The sequence below is a fragment of the Podarcis tiliguerta genome, assembly GCF_965153285.1.
Source record: "Podarcis tiliguerta genome assembly, chromosome: 2".
Lineage (NCBI taxonomy): Eukaryota > Metazoa > Chordata > Lepidosauria > Squamata > Lacertidae > Podarcis > Podarcis tiliguerta.
This window is the reverse complement of record NC_139535.1, coordinates 46248023-46269798: the sequence shown is the minus strand read 5'-3', so window position 1 is coordinate 46269798 and position 21776 is coordinate 46248023. Positions and strand designations below refer to the sequence as shown.

Genomic DNA, 21776 nt, shown 5'->3' with positions numbered 1-21776 from the left:
TGTTCCCACGTGTCTCTTCTGAATCTGTTTCCCACTAACTTCAGGGGGTTCAGTAGATCCAGGTCACTTATTGTTGACTAGATTTCAGCTAGTTTCAGAAACTTGGCCTAGTGGTAAAGCACATGATCTGCATGCAGAAAGTAGTTTCCCTGGTATCTTTACTTGAGACCCTGGAAAGCCACCTGTGACCCTCCACATGTTGTTGACTCAAATTCCCAGCAGACCTAGCTTGCATAGCAGCCAGTGGTAAGGGCTGAATTCCAGCAACATCTAGAGACCACAGGTTTCCACTCCCTGGGCTAGATAGGCTACATAGACAAATATTTGCTCCTGGCATCAGACAGCGTCCTGTGTTACTGTTGATATGCAGCGAGAGGAGATTATGATTTGTTTCTTGAAAAGTTCAGCTGTGTTTGTTTGTTACACATCTTTCCTACTCCTCCTTCAGGAAGCTTAGGGCGTCTTATGTCAGAATCACTCAGCCCCTGAACAGGCAGAAACCTGACACAGCCTTCACAGGCCACTTCCTGGCCTGTTCTCTAGTTTTAAGTCCTGCTTTTCAGCTGGAACATGTGCAAGTAATCTGTGGATCCTGAAGAAGTTAGATACCAACATAGCAATTCAAGCAGCTTTAGAAATAATAGCCATTAATTTCAAATAATGCTTTCCCACACTGATACAAATGTTGCTAGACTATCACTCCCATTATCCCTGGGCACTGATCATGCCAACTGAGGCTGACAGGAGTCAGGCAACACCTGACACAGCGTTCCTATCCATTTCCTGGATTGTCCAAGGCAGTCTGGTTGGATAGGTTTCCTTGACCAATGAGAACAAACTAAAAGTGGCTGCAGGTCAGTGTAGAGGCCTGACGGACTGCAGTATTGAAAGCTTGACGTTTTCCCGCCATGGTGTTTCCGCAGTTGATATCCCTCCTTTGGCTGCTATGAGTGCTGCTGTGGAAGAGAGATGTGCACTTTGTGTGGTACCTGCCCGTCCCCCATTGCTAAAAGCAGCTTCAGGGGGCACCCTCGTCTTCAGTGCATTCTCATACTACAGTTTTCTCCCCTCAAAGCTGTTTTAAAGCTTTGATAAAAGACCTCAAGAGATTTCTGAAACCCATTTTCCTGTGGGATTCTCACACCTCCTATCCAATTTTAACTCCTGGCATTCTTGATGTTTAAAATCAGAACAAAAGTAAAGCTTTCCTCTCATAATTGGGTTTGTAAATCACTGCTATTGACTCTGCCTTTTCGGTGGTTTGCAAACCTGATTGTGAGAGAAACACCACTTTCCTAATCCATTCAGGTGCAGTTTAAGAAAACAATCAAAATTAGTAGCAGCTGCTTCTTTTAATTCTGCATGCATGTGTCACAATAGTTCCTGTGCCGGGGATACAGTAATGATTGTGCTGTGCTGTCCTTCCTCTCTCTCCTCCCCTCCCTTCCCCAAATTATATTGTAATAAAGAGAGCTTGGAAAGAGCCTGAGTAGGGGAGGGAGAGAACAGAGAAGAGGGGGGAACAGGGATTGTGAAGTGGGGGGTAGTAGTCTGGATGGTGGGAAACAGTTGGCACAAGAAATTGGGATAATAATAATAATAATAATAATAATAATAATAATAATAATACCCCACCCATCCTACTGGGATTCCCCAGCCACTCTGAGCAGCTCCAGCCACTCTGGGAGGCTTTGGGAGAATCCGTACAGGCCATATAGGTTTTGGGAAAGATTAGAGTGGTGAATGCTTTGGAGGGGTGTTGTTGGGAAGGGAAAGCTCTTGTAGTGTAGTTTGTATGAGATGCATAACTGAAACATGCTGCTGTACCTCTTTACATTTTTACATTTCCCCTGTCTCTTCCTTTCCTTTGCTCTTGCTTCTTTCTTCCTATTCACTATATCAGCCAGGGACTCCAAAAGACAGTGAGCGGCCCAAGTCGAAAAAGGCATCCGCGCTGCATATTTCAGTGAGTGCGTATAAGATTGTAAGACAGCTCTAGAAATAAGTTTTTGCCTGCTAAATATGAGGTGGAGAATGCAGGAGCTTGCTATCCTGTTGGCCTGTACTCAAGGATGGTGGCAGAACACTCTCTTATGTGGTGGCGCCATTTAATCACGACTGTTCCATTGATGCTGAACTAGAAAGATGTGGCCAGTGCCATGTTCCATTCCAAGAAATTGCTGATTATATTTGGCTATTGGCAGTGAGACTAGAGAGCGCCGTAGTTTCTCTTAACGAACATTGCTTTCTTAACGATAGCATTTTGTTATGACATCTCACAATACCTATTGCCAAAGGCTCTCGTCAGGCAATAATGAAATCATAATGATATCACTGTGTACTATATAGGACTATTCCCTGGAGGAAAGTGGGGAGCAAAGTTGACTTGCCGATTTCCCCTTCCTCTTGCGCTCCTGAGAGGCTGCTCCAGAGGGTTGGAGTATCGTCTGGAATAGCATGGGAATTAGGATAGAAGGCTGCAGAGGGAACTGTTGAAAAATGCTTCGCTTCCCTACTTCCCTCCAACAAGATGTTGTCTCTTTGTTCATTTGCTACAGCTGATCTCCAAATATAGCAAGAAAATGGTAAAATTGTGGAATAAGATGGCAAATGCTATTGGACTTTGGACTCTACCGTATTTTACTCCTACCCCTTAGAATATATTTTCTCTCTCCTGCATATCCAAACCAGTACCTTTTCCTCATTATGATCCCATGAACTTCAGCTTTAGTTTTGCAAACATAAAATTCACAGGATCTGAGCACAGCAGGAAAAGTGGGATTTCTCATAGGTATAAGGCAGCTTCAGATGGCTATGAATCATAGTTTTGGGTGAAGGCAAGTCACCAGAACACAACCTTCATAGTAAGATATGACTCAATATTTTGAGAGAATTCAATTTTTTTAGCCCTGCTCAATCTTAATGTGGATTTTAATAGTTAAGAATATTGCAGTTTTATGTCTTTCCAGTTGGTGGCAAGGGGAGGAATAACTAATGCTTTTAAAAATTCATTATTTCTTCTCGTTAATGTTTTGGTGTTTCATACAATATATTTTCAAGCTCCAGTAAAGTTGTCCGGCTTTTGTGGCTTGTAAGCATGTTTGGAAAAACTATTGTGGGCGCCACCACAAAATGATTACAAGTTGCAAAAGGCTATTGCCCAGTCACAAAGGTGAAATGGCTTTCCTATAAAACAAGGTAGAGGTTGAGTCCAAGGCCCAAACTACTTTTTGACCCTGAAAAGGACAATGGAATGCTCCTCACATAAAGATCATACCCACCCCACACTCCAGCAATCACATTCCTGCAGAACTACAAGCCACACCACGTTGCAACCATATACAAGATAAAATCCTCCATTACTCTGCACTGTCCTCCTCCTCCCCCGCACCTGGAAAATCAGGGATCTTTCACTCACTCACATGCTCCTGATGGTGATAGCCCATTGAATCAAATAGGGCCCTTTTCTTTTCTTTTTTTTGGAAAGTAAATTTTCAAAAATTGAGGACTGATTTGGGTTAGGACATGGGGAGTAAAAGGCCTTTAACTTTCTGGCCTCCCACTACGGTCTCAATCCAAACTGGCTCCCTTCCCAAACCTGCAATTTACAATATAGAAAAGGACCCGTTTGGTTCAGTAAGACCTCTTTTTGCAATGCAAGGTGGGCCAAGTCAAATTCAGGCCTGCAATGGAGGCAAAGCTCTAGGATACTGATGCTGACAATAGGTAAAAATGCTTCTTGGCTTCTGTTACTCCCCCCTGCTACAGGTTTTCTTCTGCCACCCTCCACTGACCCACAACAACTCCCTGCTTATGATGCTGAAGTCCCTTTTTGTCCCAGCCCCCCCTTTTTAAAAAAAAGGTAAATTGGGCTGCCCTCATGCAGGAAAGCAAAGGCCAGGCCTTTGGCAACTCTGATCACTCTCCCTTCCTTTGTGTGCTTCTGTGTCACATGGAGCCCAGAGACATAATGTGGGAAAATGGGGAATAGAGTGGAGCAATTGGAGGGTAAAATAAAATAAAAAAGCACCAAAAACCAGGATGCCCAGGAGGGCTTTGGTGGGTACTAAAGAAGGGACAGCAGTTCTCGGCAACCCCTGTAAGTTGCTCAGTTTATACATCTTAAGTTTCTTTTGAAATGCAGAAAGAATAATTGCGGCCCCTAATTTATTTATTTTTAAACAATCTCTGTGTGTTTGTTTTTTAAACAAATAAAAAAAATTAGGTTGTGAGACCATGGCTTGAACACGACCAGATATGGGTGTCATGGAATCATAGTGTTGAAATTAATGTTACCACCGACTTCCTAATGAAGCTAAGAGATCATAGTATAAAGCTGAGATTATGGGACACCAAGGATAAGGTTTGTTCAAAAGCCAAGTATAGTAAAGCAAAGGCTGCTGCACCACCATCGGATCAAGGATCTCTTGAAGGTAAGCAGAGTATTTAAGTCACAAAATACTTTATAAACGCTATGTGCAGATAAAGGAATTAGCAGTTTGGTTTTCCAACTCAGTGCAGTAATACATTCGGGTTTTCCTCCCATTTTGCATGGGTTTGTTGTTTGTTGTTTTTATGATAACTGAAGAATGTCCTTGGAGGGCACAGGCTGCTGTGGTTAACCCTGAGCTGGTCTCAGTTTAGTCACTGCCAAGATGCAAGACTATATTGAAGCCCCATCCAAATCAGTTGAAAGATTCCCATCAGATTTTGTCCAATTTTCTTCTAAAACCTTATGAGAAAAGAGATTCCTCCACAGGCACTGATGGTCTGTTGCAAGTTGCAGAATTCGGAACTGCCAGATTCCATGTGTAAAATCAGTTTTAAAATGGATTACTCCTCCATCCTACTCCTGAATACCCAATATACTTGCCTCCCATGCAAATATCTGTTGGTGAACTCTTGAGCCTTTGCTAGTAGAGACATATTTTACTTTGCAGAACCCCCCCCCCCCCCCCAGAAAGCTTCTGTTCTTATTTAGGGTTTTGTTGGGAACATAGCCTGGTAGGCTTCAGGGATGATTGCTTTGTATGGTGAATCAGAAAAACTGGATACTGGGCCTTCTTCACACATAACATTAATCCATATTCAGAAATAAAACATGGTACAGTTGCTTTTGCTCTCCTGTTTGGAAGAAACAACCAGAAGGCTTGGCTTAGCATTATGAGTGAACCAGGGCTTGTGCCCCCTCCCCCCCAACACACACACAGCATCTCTGAGTAGTAAGATAGGAACAAACCAGCAAACTTCTCATTCATAGTAAGCCATAGTTTTATTTTTGACTATGGCCTAATAAATGAATGAGAACATGACAAGGTAACCACATATTAACAAACTCATGAGTCCTGAATGTAATTTCTTCTTACCTTTCCTCCCCTCAATGTACAGTAAAGCAAATGATTTCGCTTCAAAGAAACTTCCTGGAACAATGTCAACCCAAAGCCAGTTACACAAAAATTAAACCACCAGAAGTGTCCCCCATATCAGAGAAGTCAGCAATTGGCACTATAGCAGGTACAGTAGTATGAGTGTGATGCTACATTATGTGACTATTCTACAGAAACTATGAGCCATCTCACTGTTTCAGCCTTCATTGTTGCTTGAACTTGTATAACATGTTACAGTGGTACCTCTGCTTATGAACTGAATTCATTCTGGAGGTCTGTTCTCAAGCTGAAACCGTTCTTATCCTGAGGCGTGCTTTTGCTAATGGGGCCTCCTGCTGTGCGTGCGCCTCTGGCACGCAATTTCCGTTTGCATCCTGGGGCAAAGTTTGCAACCAGGAGCAGCTACCTCTGGGCTAGCGGAGCTCGTAACCTGAAGCGTTCGTAACAAGAAGCGTTCGTAGCAAGAGGTACCACTGTATTTAGCAACAGTGGGCTGTTCAAGAAAATTGTAAACAACTGCAGAGGCCTGTAGTCATTAAAGTCTTCAAAAGTCTGAAAGTCACAAGTGAGGATGCTTGCTGAATGACTTCTGGAATAGTGTTCCACAGCCAGGGACTAAATGCCTGACTTCTGGCTGAGGCCAGTTGGGCCTTTGTAATATGTAATATGCAACTCGCGGTGATCTTCAAGATGATCCCAGTGATTGGGCTGGGACACAAGGGCTCAGTTGGTTGGAGATGACTCAAGAACTGTTCAGATAAATTTTGTGTACCTTGAGTTTTCTAAAGGTAACTCACGAAGAAAAGACATTATTTAACTCTCAGTTGAGAAATTTGAAAATATAAAAGGGGATAATTCTAGTTTCAAAGAGAAAATGCGCCCTGTCTCATAGCAGGCAACATCTTAGAAAATACATTCTCTCCTATTTAAGAGAGGACCATTGGTTCATCTAGTTCAGTATCATCATGCTGACTGGCAGCGGCTCTCCAGAATTTCAGACAAGAGTCTTTCCCAGGCCTACCTGAAAATACCAGGGACTTTCTTCATCAGTACACATGCTCTGCCACTGAACTATGGGCCTTCCATAAGAATGCCTCTTTACAATGGTGTTTTCCAACTCCTGGTTTTAGATGTACTATTATTATTATATCATCGTCATCATTAAAAATGTCTTCCATATTAATTAGTGGTTCTTTTTTTGTTTGTTATCTTTGTGTTTTTATATTGTAAGTTGCCCTGTGATCCTCAGATGAAGGGTGGTGTAGAACTTTAATAAATAAAATAAAAACTTTTACTTTTAGTCAGTTAAGTGCTTTTTAAATTAATTAACCTATGACCAGTTAATTGAACAGTGCAGCCCTAATTAGTATTGTGTATGTTACAGGTTCTCCTGGTTCGGCTGCAAGCAAGCCTCTGGATGACGACTCTTTCATTGAACAAAAAACTTCCCGTAAATCTATTGTAGGTGCCCCAGCTCACTCGCTGAGGTAAATCTCTCCAGGGCATAGGGCTATTGGAACAATTTCTGTTTCTACTGGGGCATGCACATACTTCTTTAAAGAAAACTGAAGTCAGCTGTTTTTTTCCAGATGTCATGTCATGTCATTTATATATTGATTTGACTTATATACTCCCAAAAGAACCTGGGGCTGTAATTTTTACTTAGACATTGACATCTATAGAACTTGTTTAAGATTGCAAAGTACTTATAGCTTTAAAATGCAAGACCAATAGCGACGTATTTTGCAACAAGCAAATTTGTCTCTTTTTAAATATATAAATTGAGTCAACAGCTTTTGTCACTACTAAACTCTTGTTTTCTTGTTTACCGTCTTAATTTGCAACATTTCCCCTTTGGCAAGCTGCCAAAGCACTAGACTTAGTTAAGTTTGTTGGTTTAAAAAGAAGCCTTTAGCTTCTACAAGTCTGGGCAGACAGAGGTAGTGCCTCATTTTCTGAGGCAGAGGATCGTGGCAAGCCTGTCTTCTCTAGCTGGGAGGACCCAAAGTAAGGTACCGGTGGTTCTTCCCTCGAGGAAACCGCACAAAACTTATCCTCATCCAAGTCCTCAGCCAAACTGCAAAATTTCCAGTGGTGGGTCACAACACATACCCTATTTATGGATCTCTTCTTGTCTCTGGTACTTTAATCCAGGAGGTACAAAGGGGGGCCAGGACTGCTTGCTGCCACCAACTCTGTGCCATTTCTCCATAGTGCAAAACTTAGTGGCTGCTTTCATGTGCTTCTCCACAATTTTTGTAAGCCAGTGTGGGACTCAAACTGCTGAGGGCTCTTGGCAGCAGGGCCCAAGTGCTTTATATTCCCAGTGCCACTAAAGTAGCTTCTGGAGACTGAAGTAGTTTCTTGACACTACCTGGTAATGTCTCAAAATGATAATGCAGCTCATCATTGTGGCCAAGCCAGATGGCTTAAGGAATCAATGGGTGCATGTTTGACTCTGTATCACTTGTTTGAGTCTGAGCAACATGTTGTGCTCAATAGCTATGCAGGCTTCTCTTGCCTGTGCTTGCCTCATCCGTCCAGTGTGTTTATGGTACCACCAGCCTGTCTGTGACCTGCATCCAGCCCTTGCTATTGGTTTATGTCAGGGACGTCCAACTCCCAAGAGATGGCAATCTACTCACAGGAAAAAAATACTGACAGTGATCTACCCCCTTTTGGGGGGGGGGGCGGTTCAGGCCAAAGTTGCTGAGGTTTTTTTAGGGAGGGAAATGTCAGACTACAGTAAAGGGAAAAGGGGTTTAGTCACTCACCAAAAGATCGCTATGGAAACAATCTGCCTCATAGCCAAAACTACATCTCCCGTTCAAGCGATTATGTGGAAACGGAGGGCGGGGCGAGGGAGCGGGGGCAGATGCTCTTAGGCAAAGGAAAAGGAGCCTGCGATCGACCAGAACCTCCCGGGAATCGACCCGTCGATCCCGATCAACCTTGTTGGACATCCCTGGTTTATGTGATGTGGAACATGACCTTTGTCTTTCCTTGGCTATGTTATCTACCTCTGGCCCTTCGGATCTCAGTCTGCTTGTACCAGGATGGGCAAGTGGCAGCCTGACTCCAAGCTTGGCCAGGGCCTGGTATCTGGAAAAAAGCAAGAGGGAAGGAAGCCGGGAGAGGCTGGGTTGCACTCGGTCTAAGTACTCTGTTGGTAGCTAGATGAAGAGACAAGAGGCAGCAGCCATAACATGCTCACTTTTTAATCATTGCATCTTGGGATAGATTACAGAGCTGGCTATCGTTTGTTGCTTTCTTCCTTTGACATTTTCAGATGACCTTTAATTTCTTGGAAAAATAGGGGGAAATTGAACTTTTGAAAATGTTCTTCATTTCAGGCACATTCCTGTACTTCAGATTTATTGTAGTGCTATTCTCCTTGTCAGCCACCCAGCTGATAGGGTGCTGTAAAATACAGCTTAATGACGGGCACAGTGTAGGAGTGTATGCAAGTAACATGACTAGTTTTATTTCAAGAGATGTTTTATGAGAGTTGAGAGAGATCTTTAGCATAAAAATGTTTTTCCCCCACCCATACTATCTTGCCAGCCTATCTCAATGTATATTGGCTGCGTTGTTGGAGAAGCTGCTAATAGACATTCAGGCAGGTTTTGCATGTGCATCTGGTGCCTTGTAAATCCTTTGCGTTAGCAGTTCTCCCCCTGAACCACAGAGTGGCTTTTATTAGGTGAAAGGAAGCTTGAATGCAGTTTGGCAGGGGAAGGGGCTTCTGAATCGGAAAGATGTGAGGAAGCTCCGGTGAGTGCATAGGACCATGGATTGCTGCTATCTGTTGCAACTTGGAAAGCGATTCCTAGTAAACAGTCGAATAATGTTCATAGGACAGAGGTGTTGATGTAAAATACTACTTTAAGCCACTGGGTAATATAAATGTTTGTTGCATGGGGTTAAGCTTATTTTGATTTTTGAGAAAATTGTACGGTGTGCTTAATCTCCTCCTGCTGCTATTTTAAGATTTCTTGAATTGCTGCGTCTCCTTTCTTCAACAGTACTTAGTTCCTGCTTTGTAGACTAAATACCCATTTCCTGGTCTTGTCGTTTGAAGTCCATGCCAATTCAATAATTTTCTCTTCTTATTTTCCCAGTAGGAAAACAGTCTCACAGGATGATAATAAGCATATTAAGAAAAGCCCAAGAGTCCATTTTTTTGTAGACATTTTAAAAATACAAGTTACATTATTTTTGACTGGTACTTAGAAAATGGAGTTACACCATTTTATTGCCAGATAATTTGGGTGTGGTAGATTTGGCATCTCCAAAAACCTTACAGACATAAGGTTTGCAGCCAAACAAAATGTTGTATTTATCAGGGCAACATCACACATTATGCTATACTGGACATCACAGGAATGTTCCCCTGTCATTGCAAACAGTTTTGCTGGCACAAATGTTCGGATAGAGCGCCAGAAACTAAAATCCTATTTAAAGTTCATTTAATAGTTCTTTGACTAGTAATGATGCTTTGCACTGCAGGACACCCTGATTCTATAATTGGAGGATGGTGGCAGATGGTTGGCATTGACATAAATCACAAGTGGCTTGGTACAAGTTGATCCAAGTTGCTGTATATGTCTAATTCCTCTCATCTGGCTAACATATTCCAAGAACCATTATTCTTGGCAGTTTGTAGGGTAAGGCATGCCAGACATGACATTTCAGTTTCACTAAGTGTGGGATATGGTCTTAGGTAAGAGCATCCTCCGCTGAACAAAACAAGAAACTGAATTAAACCTTCCGAAGAAAAGCTAATGGGCAGTAGCTAATAAATCTGGATCCTTACTTGGTAAAATGTGATAATGCAAAACACTGCAGGTTTCCTTGTCTGTACTTCACATCATTAGCTCTGCATATGTGATAGGGCAATTCACAGTGGAGAGAAGCATCATTTGCAAATTTTTTATTGCTAGATGTTTCTAGGATGGAGGGAAAGTAGAGCAGAAGTGGGACTTATTCATAATAATAATAGTTTTATTGTTTATACCCTGCCCATCTGGTTGGGTTTCCCTAAGCCACTTACCATTTATGTCTTGTTCTGGAAAACAAGTTGGTTGACATAAAATGCATGGGTACATTTTAAGTGAGGCTTATAATACCTTCTTGTGTAGGTAGACATAGTTAGGAAGAAATAACACTAGGCAATTGGGCAGGGACACTTTTTTGAAATGGAGAATGCTAAAAGCCTTTTTCTGCCTGGCCATTGATGTGTCACCAGTAACTAAGTGTGGGCAGTTGAAAATGTATAGCAAGGGGGCCATTGCCATTGGAGGCGCACTCTGGCCCAGTTTGCATGACACAGTAACTATGGTGCTGTCATAGTTAATAGTTTATTGTGAATGCTGGGATGGTTCCCAGTTTCAGTTCTCCCCTAGTACTAGTGGGAACAATAAACTATCATGCCTACCTTAGTGTTATGCCTGAAGTGGGGATTGTGGTTTGCTTCACATCATGTTTGTTTGAAATGAAACAAGCCTCACCCTCCTATTAACTATGGCTTACTGTGCCGTGTCAACACAGCTGTTGTCCACCGTTTTCTTCTAGGAATTTGTGCACATGGGAAGCATCTGATCTGACTTGGTCTGCTGTTGCCCAAATAATTATCTTAAGGAGGACATAGCACACAGCCTGCTGCTTCCACAGTAAAACTGCAAGACCAGTGGCTTGTGGGCAACACCCTAATAGGACAAGTAGCAACAAATCCCTGTGAGCCATGAAGTCAAGTACCATAATGTCCGCCATGATGTCTCATAGGTGGGGTACCTTTTTAAGTTTGTCATGGGGGAAAGTCAGCTAAAAAAGAATATTGACATTGTACTGCAATTGATATAATTGGTGATAACAAATAATTTTTTTGCAATGTGTGACATGCTAAAGATCACGAACATATGGTCTTCCAAAAGTCAGAGCTGCAGCCCTATCACACCCACAATTTTGTTACATACATTCAGTAGGTTTTTTTTGGTGGGGCGGTAAAATATGAGTTGCCAGTACTCTTAAATTGATAAAAGTGCTTTGAGTGCCAGCAGAAAAAAATCTGCTACTCTGTACTGGTGATTACTGTCACAAAAAAGTCTTGCAAATATCACATCTGGCGAACAACATACATTCCTGGACAGAAATGCTATTTTTGTCTTAGCATACAGTCTTGGTGTGCGTGGGGGATGAAGAACATTTCAACCACAGTATTTCAGGGTTTTTCCTCCCCTTTCAGCTCCAGCAAAAAAATCTTAGTGGGATTGTAAACTCCCACAGATGGTATTGCAACCTCTGTAGTGTTCTGCCTGTAATGGGCAGGTGAGAATTTGTTTCTAAGAAGCCCAGCAATAAATCCTTAATTGTGACAGTTGTAACACATACCATGTACCTATTAGCTTCTTGCTTTAATTGCAACACCTGGAGATTCTTATTTATTATTGGTCATCTCAGAAGTATTGCCTGTTGCAGCAGCGTTTGAAATTCCCATTGTTCTAGGTGCATTTTGCGACAGGGAATTTCATAAACGTGAGCAGTTTCTGAGCTCTGCTCCTAAGATTTCAGATTAAATTCCAACCAAGTTCTGTGGGGTTTCCTCCCAAGTAAAACGTGCGTGGATTGGGGACCTGAAAACTTTCTTTTCTTTTAAACACAACATGTTTTGTTTAGGTTTGCGTTGCCTTGTTTCATGTACTTTTAATGTATGATGTACTTTAATTTGAAATACATTAGCCAGTTAGTTACAGTGATGCTTAAAATCAAAACAAATTTCGGAGTGGGATCATTGAAGAACACTTAAGTCTTAGGATTGTGAACTGGACACTCAAGATGGGTGTCTGTGCCATCAGTTGTATAGGCCTTTAATATGCATTAATTGTGGTGCCAAAAAGATTTGTTTACATGAAGCAAATGGGGTGTAGGGAGAATCCAGGTCTTGTCTGTAAAATGGAAGGAAAGGAGGACCTTTTTCTGCCTCCCCACTTGCAACTACTCTCTGAAGACTGCAGAAGGAAGCCTCTTAAGAGTACAAGGCAGGCAGGCAGGGGAAGCATGGCTTTGTTTTTTGAAGGCTTCAGATGAGGACTGGGTCATGTGAAAAATGAACATCAGATTTTAGTTACAGTTCATTCATTTTCAGCTTTGTGTTTTTGTTATAAAAAAGTGCACCCATTCTGTTGTTGCACCCATAACTTAGGTTTAAGGTGCCATTTAGCTCCTAGCTTTCATACCTCAGTTTCTAACACTGTGCTATAAGAAGGATTCATTCTTGCCACTAATGCAAATGAAACCACCATAGTTATTTCAGCTTTGAACTGTAATGTTTCCTATTTCCTACCTGTGTAATAGTTTATATCCACCAGTAAATGTAGGTTTTATTTTATATTTAGGGCGCTCTTGAGGCATAGAACTGATTTTACCATTGTTTTGACTAATGCCTAATTGTGGTACACATTTGAATTATTCAAACACCTTCTATATGAGAACTGTGTGGGCCACAAGGGGGTAGACTTGGCTTTCTCTTGCCAAGTGGAGATGCTAAAGTATTTGCTGCAATATTTCACACGAAAATAATTTGTTTTTATAATGGCATAATAGGGGGAAGTTCTACACTGGTCAACCCTTGGCCATTTCTAGCATATCAAATATAGTTTCTTAAGTTGCAGCCTGTTTCTGACGCTTCATTCTGATTTTGCAACACTTGTAACCCCAGCTCAATCTTCTCTGCTCCCACTAGTAATGGAAGTAACTGGAAGTCTCAGGGCAAGGTTTCGAGGTACCATATGCAAAAGCCATCATAATACTGCAGTCCCTCTTATCAAATGTGTTTGGATTAACCATTGCTATAGCACCCATACCAGGAGGATTCACATAAGTTCAACAGACTCTTCTTCCTTCCTCTGCAAGCACACACATAGCAGTGCAACAAGCAGGTAGCGCTGTGGTCTAAACCACTGAGCCTCTTGGGCTTGCCGATCAGAAGGTTGGTGGTTCAAATCCCCGCGATGGAGTGAGCTCCCATTGTTCTGTCCCAGTTCCTGCCAACCTAGCAGTTCAAAAGCATGCCAGTGCAAATAGATGGATAGGTGCCGCTGCTGTGGGAAGGTAAACAGCGTTTCTGTGCGCTCTGGTTTCTGTCACAGTATTTCGTTGCGCCAGAAGCGCTTTAGTCATACCGGCCACATGACCCGGAAAGCTGTCTATGGACAAATGCTGGCTCCCTCAGCCTGAAAGTGAGATGAACGCTACAACCCCATAGTTGCCTTTGACTGGACTTAACCGTCCAGGGCTGCTTTACCTTTTTACCTGTTAGTGTGGAAAGCACACCCAGGCTCCCTGCTTCCCATAATGGTCCTGTAGCACTGCCTGCATTTGCACGCATGCATACATGTGTGTAGAAAGGGGGAAAGTTATTTATTCAGATTTGTACCCAACCTTTCCCACGAGGGGAGCTCAAGGTAGCACACATGGTTTCCCCCCTCCCCATTTTATCCACCAACAACCCTGTGAAGTAGGTTAGCTCAGAGGCAGTGACTGGCCCATGGTCACTCCGGGAGCTCCATGGCTGCGTCAGAATTTGAACCCTGGTCTCCCAGGTGCTAGTCCATCACTCTAACCACTAAACCACACTGGTGCTTTGATGAATTTAATGGAAGTCCTAAGTGCATGGGTGTGGCTCCACAATTGGCTTCAATAAGAAGAGATTAATTTTAATTAATTTCATCTCGTCTGCCTGCATATATTTTCTGATATTGGTGATTTAGGGTTGTATCCAACAGTTGTTCCATTTCCACTTCTGCTTGGCAGAACTCCCCCTTCCTCTCCGCCCCTGCACGCCTCTCAAATCTCTTCTGGAGAATGGCAGAGGACACCCAGAACATATCTGAGAAGTATGCAGGGTGAGGAGTAGTTCTTTTGCACAAGCAGAAGTCCTTCAATAAATCAGATGATATTGTTAGATGCAGCCCATGGTATAGGTTGTGAGTAGCTGAATGGTCCTGTGGTCTTGAATGCTAGTCTCTTTTTGTTGTTGTTGCCTGTAAATAAAGTAACATGCTATCACTTGGGGTGTGAATGAGAATACTTCATTATGTGGTTATAAATTGTGCCTCATATAATTAAAGTGTTAACTACTGGATCTGACTTGAAAGTAAGCTTTGTGATGAAAAAGAATTCTTCATGATATGGTTATAAATTAGACAGATTATGGCTTTCAAATATGACATTTGAATCCTTTAAAAAAAGCAAACAGCTTTTCTCCCAGGTGATTTAAGTCAGAATGTCTGAGCTGTAAATTTATGAGGGAGTTGTGCCTTTAGAAATAAAACATTCAAGTTGTGCTAGTCCTTTAATAAAATATAATCTCTTGTTCATTGATTTCAGGGCATACTAAAAATGCAGATTTCTGGAATTGTACTGTGAAATAGAGCACCTTGTTAATTTCTGCACTTGTGGCGTGTTGTTATAATCCTAAATTCATCCACCGGAAGATAGCCACGTGTTGTGAAACAAGATTAGGGTGCAGAGGAATCCTGCATTTGTTCAGAGATTTGTTCTGAACCCCATTATGGTAGCATTATTTTCACGACTTGAACAATTTGTATGACTGCACACATTAAGTTGACACACAGTGCTGGGAGCCAATTCAACATTTTGCTTATTTTGAGGCATTGTCCCTTCTACTGTTGTGGACCTTTAAAGGGTTATTTTGTTGTATACCCCACTTAGTCCGTCCCCCCCAAGTGATTTGCCAGAAAAAACCCCAGCCTCTGACTACAGTAAAATAAAGATTAAAAATCAATTTAAATAAAATGGTACAGAACAAAGAAGCATTAGGGCTAAAGGAGACAGCACGAAAATACAGTGGTACCTTGGGTTACATACACTTCAGGTTACATACGCTTAGGTTACAGACTCCGCTAACCCAGAAATAGTGCTTCAGGTTAAGAACTTTGCTTCAGGATGAGAACAGAAATCGGGCTCCGGCGGCGTGGCAGCAGCAGAGGCCCCATTAGCTAAAGTGGTGCTTCAGGTTAAGAACAGTTTTAGGTTAAGTACAGACCTCTGGAACAAATTAAGTACTTAACCTAAGGTACCACTGTAATGGGAAATCAGCGTTAAAATTTACCTGCTTGAAAACAAAAAAACAATTTAAAATAAAGAAAAGAAAATGCACCTGTTTAAAAACAGGAAGAGTCCTGCTTAACAGACCTCCCAAGGGAAACAATTCCAGAATTGCCACTCTAAGAAGGCCCTGTTCCTAGTATTCACCAACGGGTTATTTAAAAGGCTAGAGTGCAGAGCCTCTCATGCTTATTTCAGGGCTTTGACAGGTTCACGTCGGCAGGTGATCCTTAAATTAAGCTACCCACAGGCAACTCAAGAGTTTTAAAGGTTAACACAACACTTTAAATTGAAACGGATTTGTGTAATAGGTTCCAACTACCATACACCTAGAAGATTCTGGCAGCTGTGTTATTTTCTTCTAGTTGCAGTTTCTGAACTGTTTTTAAAGCTAGCCCCGTAGAGAGCATTGCAGTAGTTCAAGCTGGGTGTAATTAATGCATAAGTAACTGAGGACACAAGGGATGCGGGTGGCGCTGTGGTCTGAGCCTCTTGGGCTTGCTGATCAGAAGGTTGGCGGTTCGAATCCCCATGATGGGGTGAGCCCCCGTTGTTCGGTCCCAGCTCCTGCCAACCTAGCAGTTCGAAAGCACGCCAAAAAGTGCACGTAGATAAATAGGCGGGAAGGTAAACGGCGTTTCCGTGCGCTGCTCTGGTTTCAGTGTTCCGTTGCGCCAGAAGTGGCTTAGTCATGCTGGCCACATGACCCAGAAAAACTGCAGACAAACGCCGGCTCCCTCGGCCTATAAAGCGAAATGAGCGCCACAACCCCAGAGTTGTCTGCGACTGGACTTAACCGTCAGGGGTCCTATACCTTTGCCTTTTTTAACTGAGGACACACACACCAACCATGTAGGATTGTGGTTGGTTAGCCTGCCAGAGAATGTGAAAGTTCCTCTTAGTCACTGACAGTACTTAGCATGCAGGGATAATGCTGAATTCAAGCATGCCCTTTTAAATTGAGCTCCACTTACAGAATTGCTTCTTGTGGTATCTTGTATCTGCATTGTTCCCTGTATGTGTAAAAGAGTGCTGCTCTGTGTAGCTTAGATTGGTCCTGGCTGTGCACGCTGCAGTTCTCTCACAGAGGTCCCTGTGCATATAACAAGTTCTCTTGTGTTGGGAGCACTGGTATTACAGGTTTCCAAACTCAGAGGGAGCCCTCTGCTTGTATGTGCAGGAAGTGGGGCTTTTTCGGCCATACAGTGAAGGTCAGGTGGGAGGGAATGTATCATGCATTAGTGCAGGCATCCCCAAACTCGGCCCTCCTGATGTTTTGGGGCTACAACTCCCATCATCCCTAGCTAACAGGACCGGTGGTCAGGGATGATGGGAATTGTAGTCCCAAAACATCTGGAGGGCCGAATTTGGGGATGCCTGCATTAGTGCCTCACCCTTGATACATATTCATTGAATGTAAGGTTGTCACCTGTCCCGTATAATACAGGATTGTCCCATTTTTCAGTGTAAAATGCTACGACCTGTATTGATACAGTTTTTTTTCTGTATTTCAACTCTCTCTCTCTCTCTCTCTCTCTCTGTCTGTATCCCACGTTAGGAATCCTCTCCAAATGCATGTGTTTGAAGGGGTGTGTAAACGGTTATAGGAACCATAGGATTGTAGAGTTGGAAGGGACCTTGAGAGTCCGTTGGCCCAATCCCCTGCAGTGCAGGAACCTTCTGCCCAACGTGGGGCTTGAACTCATCGCCCTGAGGTTAAGAACTCTGCTACATTCATAAAGATAAAGTGCTTTATGTGCGTTATAACACTGTGACACCAGATGGCACTTTGGAATCCCGTTTTTCGCCAACGGGATTTCCCTGTATGAAGTTTACAACGTGCTTAACTGAATCACTTCTTTGATGTGTCTAGATCCAGCCTAAGAGTCTCATGCTCTACTAATTGAGCCATATTTAAGCTCTAGGTAGCCAAGAGCAGACAGATTTAGACATTTGTGTGTGTGAAATTCCAGAGGGGGCATCCTGTAAGACTGCAATAGATCAGAATGGATTGCTTTCACATCAGTGCCAGATGAGGGGGAAATGCCCCCCAACTTCCCTACCCTGCCCTGTCCTGTATTTTGCCAGAACAAAGGTGGCAACCCTAATTGAATGGATGTAGAATGACAGGGGATTTTAGGAGAGGCACATTTTAATGCAGACTTTGCCAACTTGGTGCCCTCCATATGCTTTTGGTCTAGCCCTTCCACCAACCCCAGCCAGCACAGCTGTCTCCCAAAGCATATGTTTTAGAGGTCTTAGAGGTCAGTATTAAAAATATTGGCCATTAACCATTCTTTCCCCCTTAACTATGCTAGTTAGGTTTTGTGCTTCAGAAAGAATTTCAATAATTGTTCAATTTTTCAGCTAGTTGAGCCTTCAATTGCATTAGACATACGGTATGTCTCTTTATCATCAAAGCCTGAATACGAATCTAAAATTTGACTGGTCTGATGATTGCTTAGACATTTTGAAGGAACAATTTGCTGGGTTTTGGCATTGGGTCGCTGTTAGCCAGCCTGATAGGTTATTCTCCATTCACGTTGGCTATTCCACACATTGCCTGGCATAATTATTTGCTTGACTAGCATTAGCATAAATCAATTTTCACTTGATTATTTGGTGTGTCAGTTTCTGCAAAATCTCATAACACTGGTCATATTTCATCTACATTATACGAGTAGTCTACTTAATGTCATGTGATGATTAATTACATAATTAATTCTCGCCAATAAAAATATAGCTCTTAGTGAGCTTTTTATCAGAATCTTTTTAACCATCCTGTGCCATCAGTGTTCCAAAATATTGTAAAGCAATATCTAAAACTGAGACCTCCCTTGGCAGGTATAATTATTTTAATGGGTTAATTAAGAATCCAACATTTTAATAGCACACACCTTATTCATTGTCTCATTATATCCTGACAATATACCTGCTTTCAAAAAGGGAAGTAGAATGTTCTGAGGTAGTGGTGTTGTTTTTTGAATTCTTAACATTAAACAGAATGTCAGCCTTCTTCTGTTAGAGCAACAGATCGCCATGCCTTGTGTATCCTTTCTCCCAAAGGAGTTTCTTCCAAGGGTGTCAGAGGAGCAATGTAGAAATTGCTTATCCAGTGGCTTTTTATACTCCCAACTGTCTAGCCTTGAAGATTATTATTGGCAAAATTATGGCTTGGAACCTGAGGTTCTAGTTGTTGGTGAGAGGGCCTTGTGACCAAAGCTCCATTCACAAAATGCTCCCAGTGGCAGAATGGAGGAGGTGCCTCCCCCCCCCCTTTCCCCACCCACCCAGAAGAAGCCAGTTAAGCAAAAAATAATTTATTTAGGAAAATGGAATATAGAAACAAAATAATTTAAAAAAATTCCTTCCAGTAGCCCCTTAAGGGCTACGTTTGTTATTGATAGTAGCTTTCGTGTGCATTCACACTTCAGGTACACACGAAAGCTCCAATAACGAACTTAGTTGGTCTCTAAGGTGCTGCTGGAAGGAATTTTTATTATTATTTTGTTTTGACTACGGCAGACCAACACGGCTACCTACCTGTAACTAGGAATATAGAAGATTAGGCATGTAGAAAAGGCACAGAAAATAGCATTGTAGATGACTTCGCTTTCTAAGTATAAACTAGTGCTTGAAAAGCCCATGGATATTCCTAGTCCACGTTAAAGATCCAAGTGTGTCATCCTCCAGCAAAGAGTTGCGGGGTTTATACAAAAAGTTGGGTCTGTTCTGTAAGCAAAGCGCATCACACCCTGCTAGTGCAAAACATTTCCTTGTGAAAGAAGTACCATTGATACATGATGACACCACAACCCTGTGTAGGATAGGACAGATTACTGGAGATGTTTGAAGAATCTAGATCTAGAACCTAAGAGCTCTGTCCTGTGCTCAGTGAGGCATCATGCGTTCAACTGAGAGGGCGCTAAGCCATCCCCATCATGGCTGTCTTTATATGGCAAGCTGTCTGTGTGCAGTGCCTCCCAAAGGGAAGGTCGGATGTTTCCCCTCTGTGGCACCAGAAAAGCTTTCTGTTGGAAGACTGAAACGGTATACAGTGGTGCCCCGCAAGACGAATGCCTCGCAAGACGGAAAACCCGCTAGACGAAAGGGTTTTCCATTTTGGAGGTGCTTCGCAAAACGAATTTCCTATGGGCTTGCTTCGCAAGACGAAAATGTCTTGCGAGTTCCTGCGGGTTCCCCCCCCCCTTTTCCCCAAGCCGCTAAGCCGCTTAACAGCTGATCCGCTAAGCGGCTTATCAGCTGATCCGCTAAGCCCGCTAAGCCGCTAATAGCGCTAATCCGCTAATGGGCTTGCTTTGCAAGACGAAAAAAACCGCAAGATGAAGAGACTTGCGGAACGGATTCTTTTCGTCTTGCGAGGCACCACTGTATAGAAGGAATCCTCTTGGCACAACACTGTATGCAGATGGTTTGCTGCATGAAGGAGAGAACTTGAAAGCCAACTGGCAGCCATCTCATATGCATCTCATATGCGCCCATCCTAAAGCAGACAAAAGCTGTAGTATCTCATGTGTATGTTTCCCCATCCCTGGTTTACAATGTACATAGTTTTATAACGGCAGCTACATCTTTTAAAATAATTAAAAGTTTGTGATGTTTCCCTTGGTTGTACAATTTGCTGTGTTGAGTTTAATTTCATTTTTCTATTGTTGCTGTGTATATTTTTTTAATCTTCCAAATGCCTCTGAGGTTTTTTTTTCCTTCAAAAAACAATTATTTTTCTTCAAGTGCAGTCAGTATTTCTGGGAGCATACCCTCTTCCCTGAAAGAAAGAACTCTACAGGAAGCCAAAGCTATAAAGCAGAAATTGCATTCGAAACCTCATGCTAAAGCCTCGGCAGTTACGAAAACTAATATAGGAAAAACGATGGAGCATTCAGAAAGGAAGGAGACACCAGATGGAGGTGAGTGCAGAAAGGATGTGAAGTGGAATCCTATGAATGTTTAAAGTCCCACTGAGTTCATTGGGGCTTATTCCCAAAACCCTGTATATAGGATTGTAGCTTTAGGCGAAATAGCAAACCACTTAAGATAATAGGGTAGCGGTGGAGGAAAGTTTGCCTGTAATGGGTGACAAATGTTTTATGCAATAGGTAGACACTGGGTCATTTATTAAGGGGTATTCAACAAATAATGTAAATCCTCAAAACAATACATTCCCGCACAAGCTAACACCTGCTGAAATATTCTTAAATTGTTTGTGTTACATGCCTTCATTTGGGTGGCAGGACGTAAAAAAGAAAAATATTTTAGGTCTGTTCCCTGCCCCCTACACCATAGGAATTAACATTAGTTCAACTAAATTAGTCATATTGCGGTGTAGAAATGGGGATAATGAGTAGGATTTGAAGAGCTGTACTAAAAGCTCAAGTGTGACTGTGCTGTGCAGAAGTGGTATCCAGGGCTGGTCTGGAGTCAGAGCCCAAGTCATCAGAGTCCAAAACAAGAGTTGAGGTGAGAGGCAAGGTCAGGGCAGTCAAAGTCATGTTCAAGTTGGTCTGTGAACAGTTGAGAGCATAGGCAGTGACCAGGTCCTGGGCAGTCCAAGGTCAGATGCAATCTAACCAGTCAGATTGGTCACAGTGCTGCTGAAAAAACATTTGTTCCAGCTCCTGTTCCAGCCAGGCACTGGGCTTTTTTGAGCTGGAGTTGCTGGAACAACACAGTAGATCCAGCTGACTCCTGCCAGTTGTCTTCATCTGGAGGTCTGCTTAATAGGAGGATATTACTTCCATGGCGTCCTTGCCTTCTGATAGGGTGGGTTTCTGTCTGGCATTTGAGGTGCCATCTCTCCCTTGGGCTCAGGATTCATTCAGCCTTGGCATCAGAGGCCATACCCACTCATGGTGCCTACAGCTCGTCCTCAGCCTCCTCTAAGGCTCCTGGTTCCTTGCCCCAATACTGAACCTTATCCAGGGCTTGTTGTAACTCCGAGACCACTGATTAGGAATCCCCAGCTGTGACACCATAGACTCTTGACCTTGGAATCTTCATCCACTTGCAGAATTTGCCCCTAGATCTCGTGCATGGAGGCTAGTAGCTAAAGTGATGTATCATGTTCTTTGCCTGCATAAAGCCCCAGGTCTAATACCTGGAATCTCCATTCAAAATGATCAGATGATATAAAAGACTTTTCCCTGAAACCCTGGACAGCCAGTCAGAGAAGATGATACAGGGCTAATTGGACAAATAGTCTGACAGCTTATTATGGTGCAAGTTATTTATATTGCAATCTGA

General features: G+C 42.6%; 1 protein-coding gene across 9 annotated transcripts in view; it reads left to right on the top strand.

Moving 5' to 3' along the window:
* The window catches only part of CFAP92 (cilia and flagella associated protein 92 (putative)), a 53297-nt gene that overhangs the window by 5421 nt on the left and 26100 nt on the right, over positions 1-21776 (top strand). For 5 of the 9 annotated variants that reach the window (XR_014506348.1, XM_083420718.1, XM_083420717.1 and 2 more), the window contains exons 4-8: positions 1904-1966; positions 4226-4433; positions 5389-5514; positions 6772-6874; positions 20268-20443. Coding sequence is in view for 7 of the 9 variants with exons in the window: in XM_083420718.1 (XP_083276844.1) it covers positions 1904-1966; positions 4226-4433; positions 5389-5514; positions 6772-6874; positions 20268-20443 (676 nt within the window). In the remaining 2 variants the exon portion in view is untranslated. Of the gene's footprint in view, positions 1-1903; positions 1967-1998; positions 2636-4225; positions 4434-5388; positions 5515-6771; positions 6875-20267; positions 20444-21776 lie in introns of those variants that run through there. The other 4 variants (XR_014506347.1, XM_083420722.1, XM_083420720.1 and 1 more) reach the window with 2 other exon arrangements.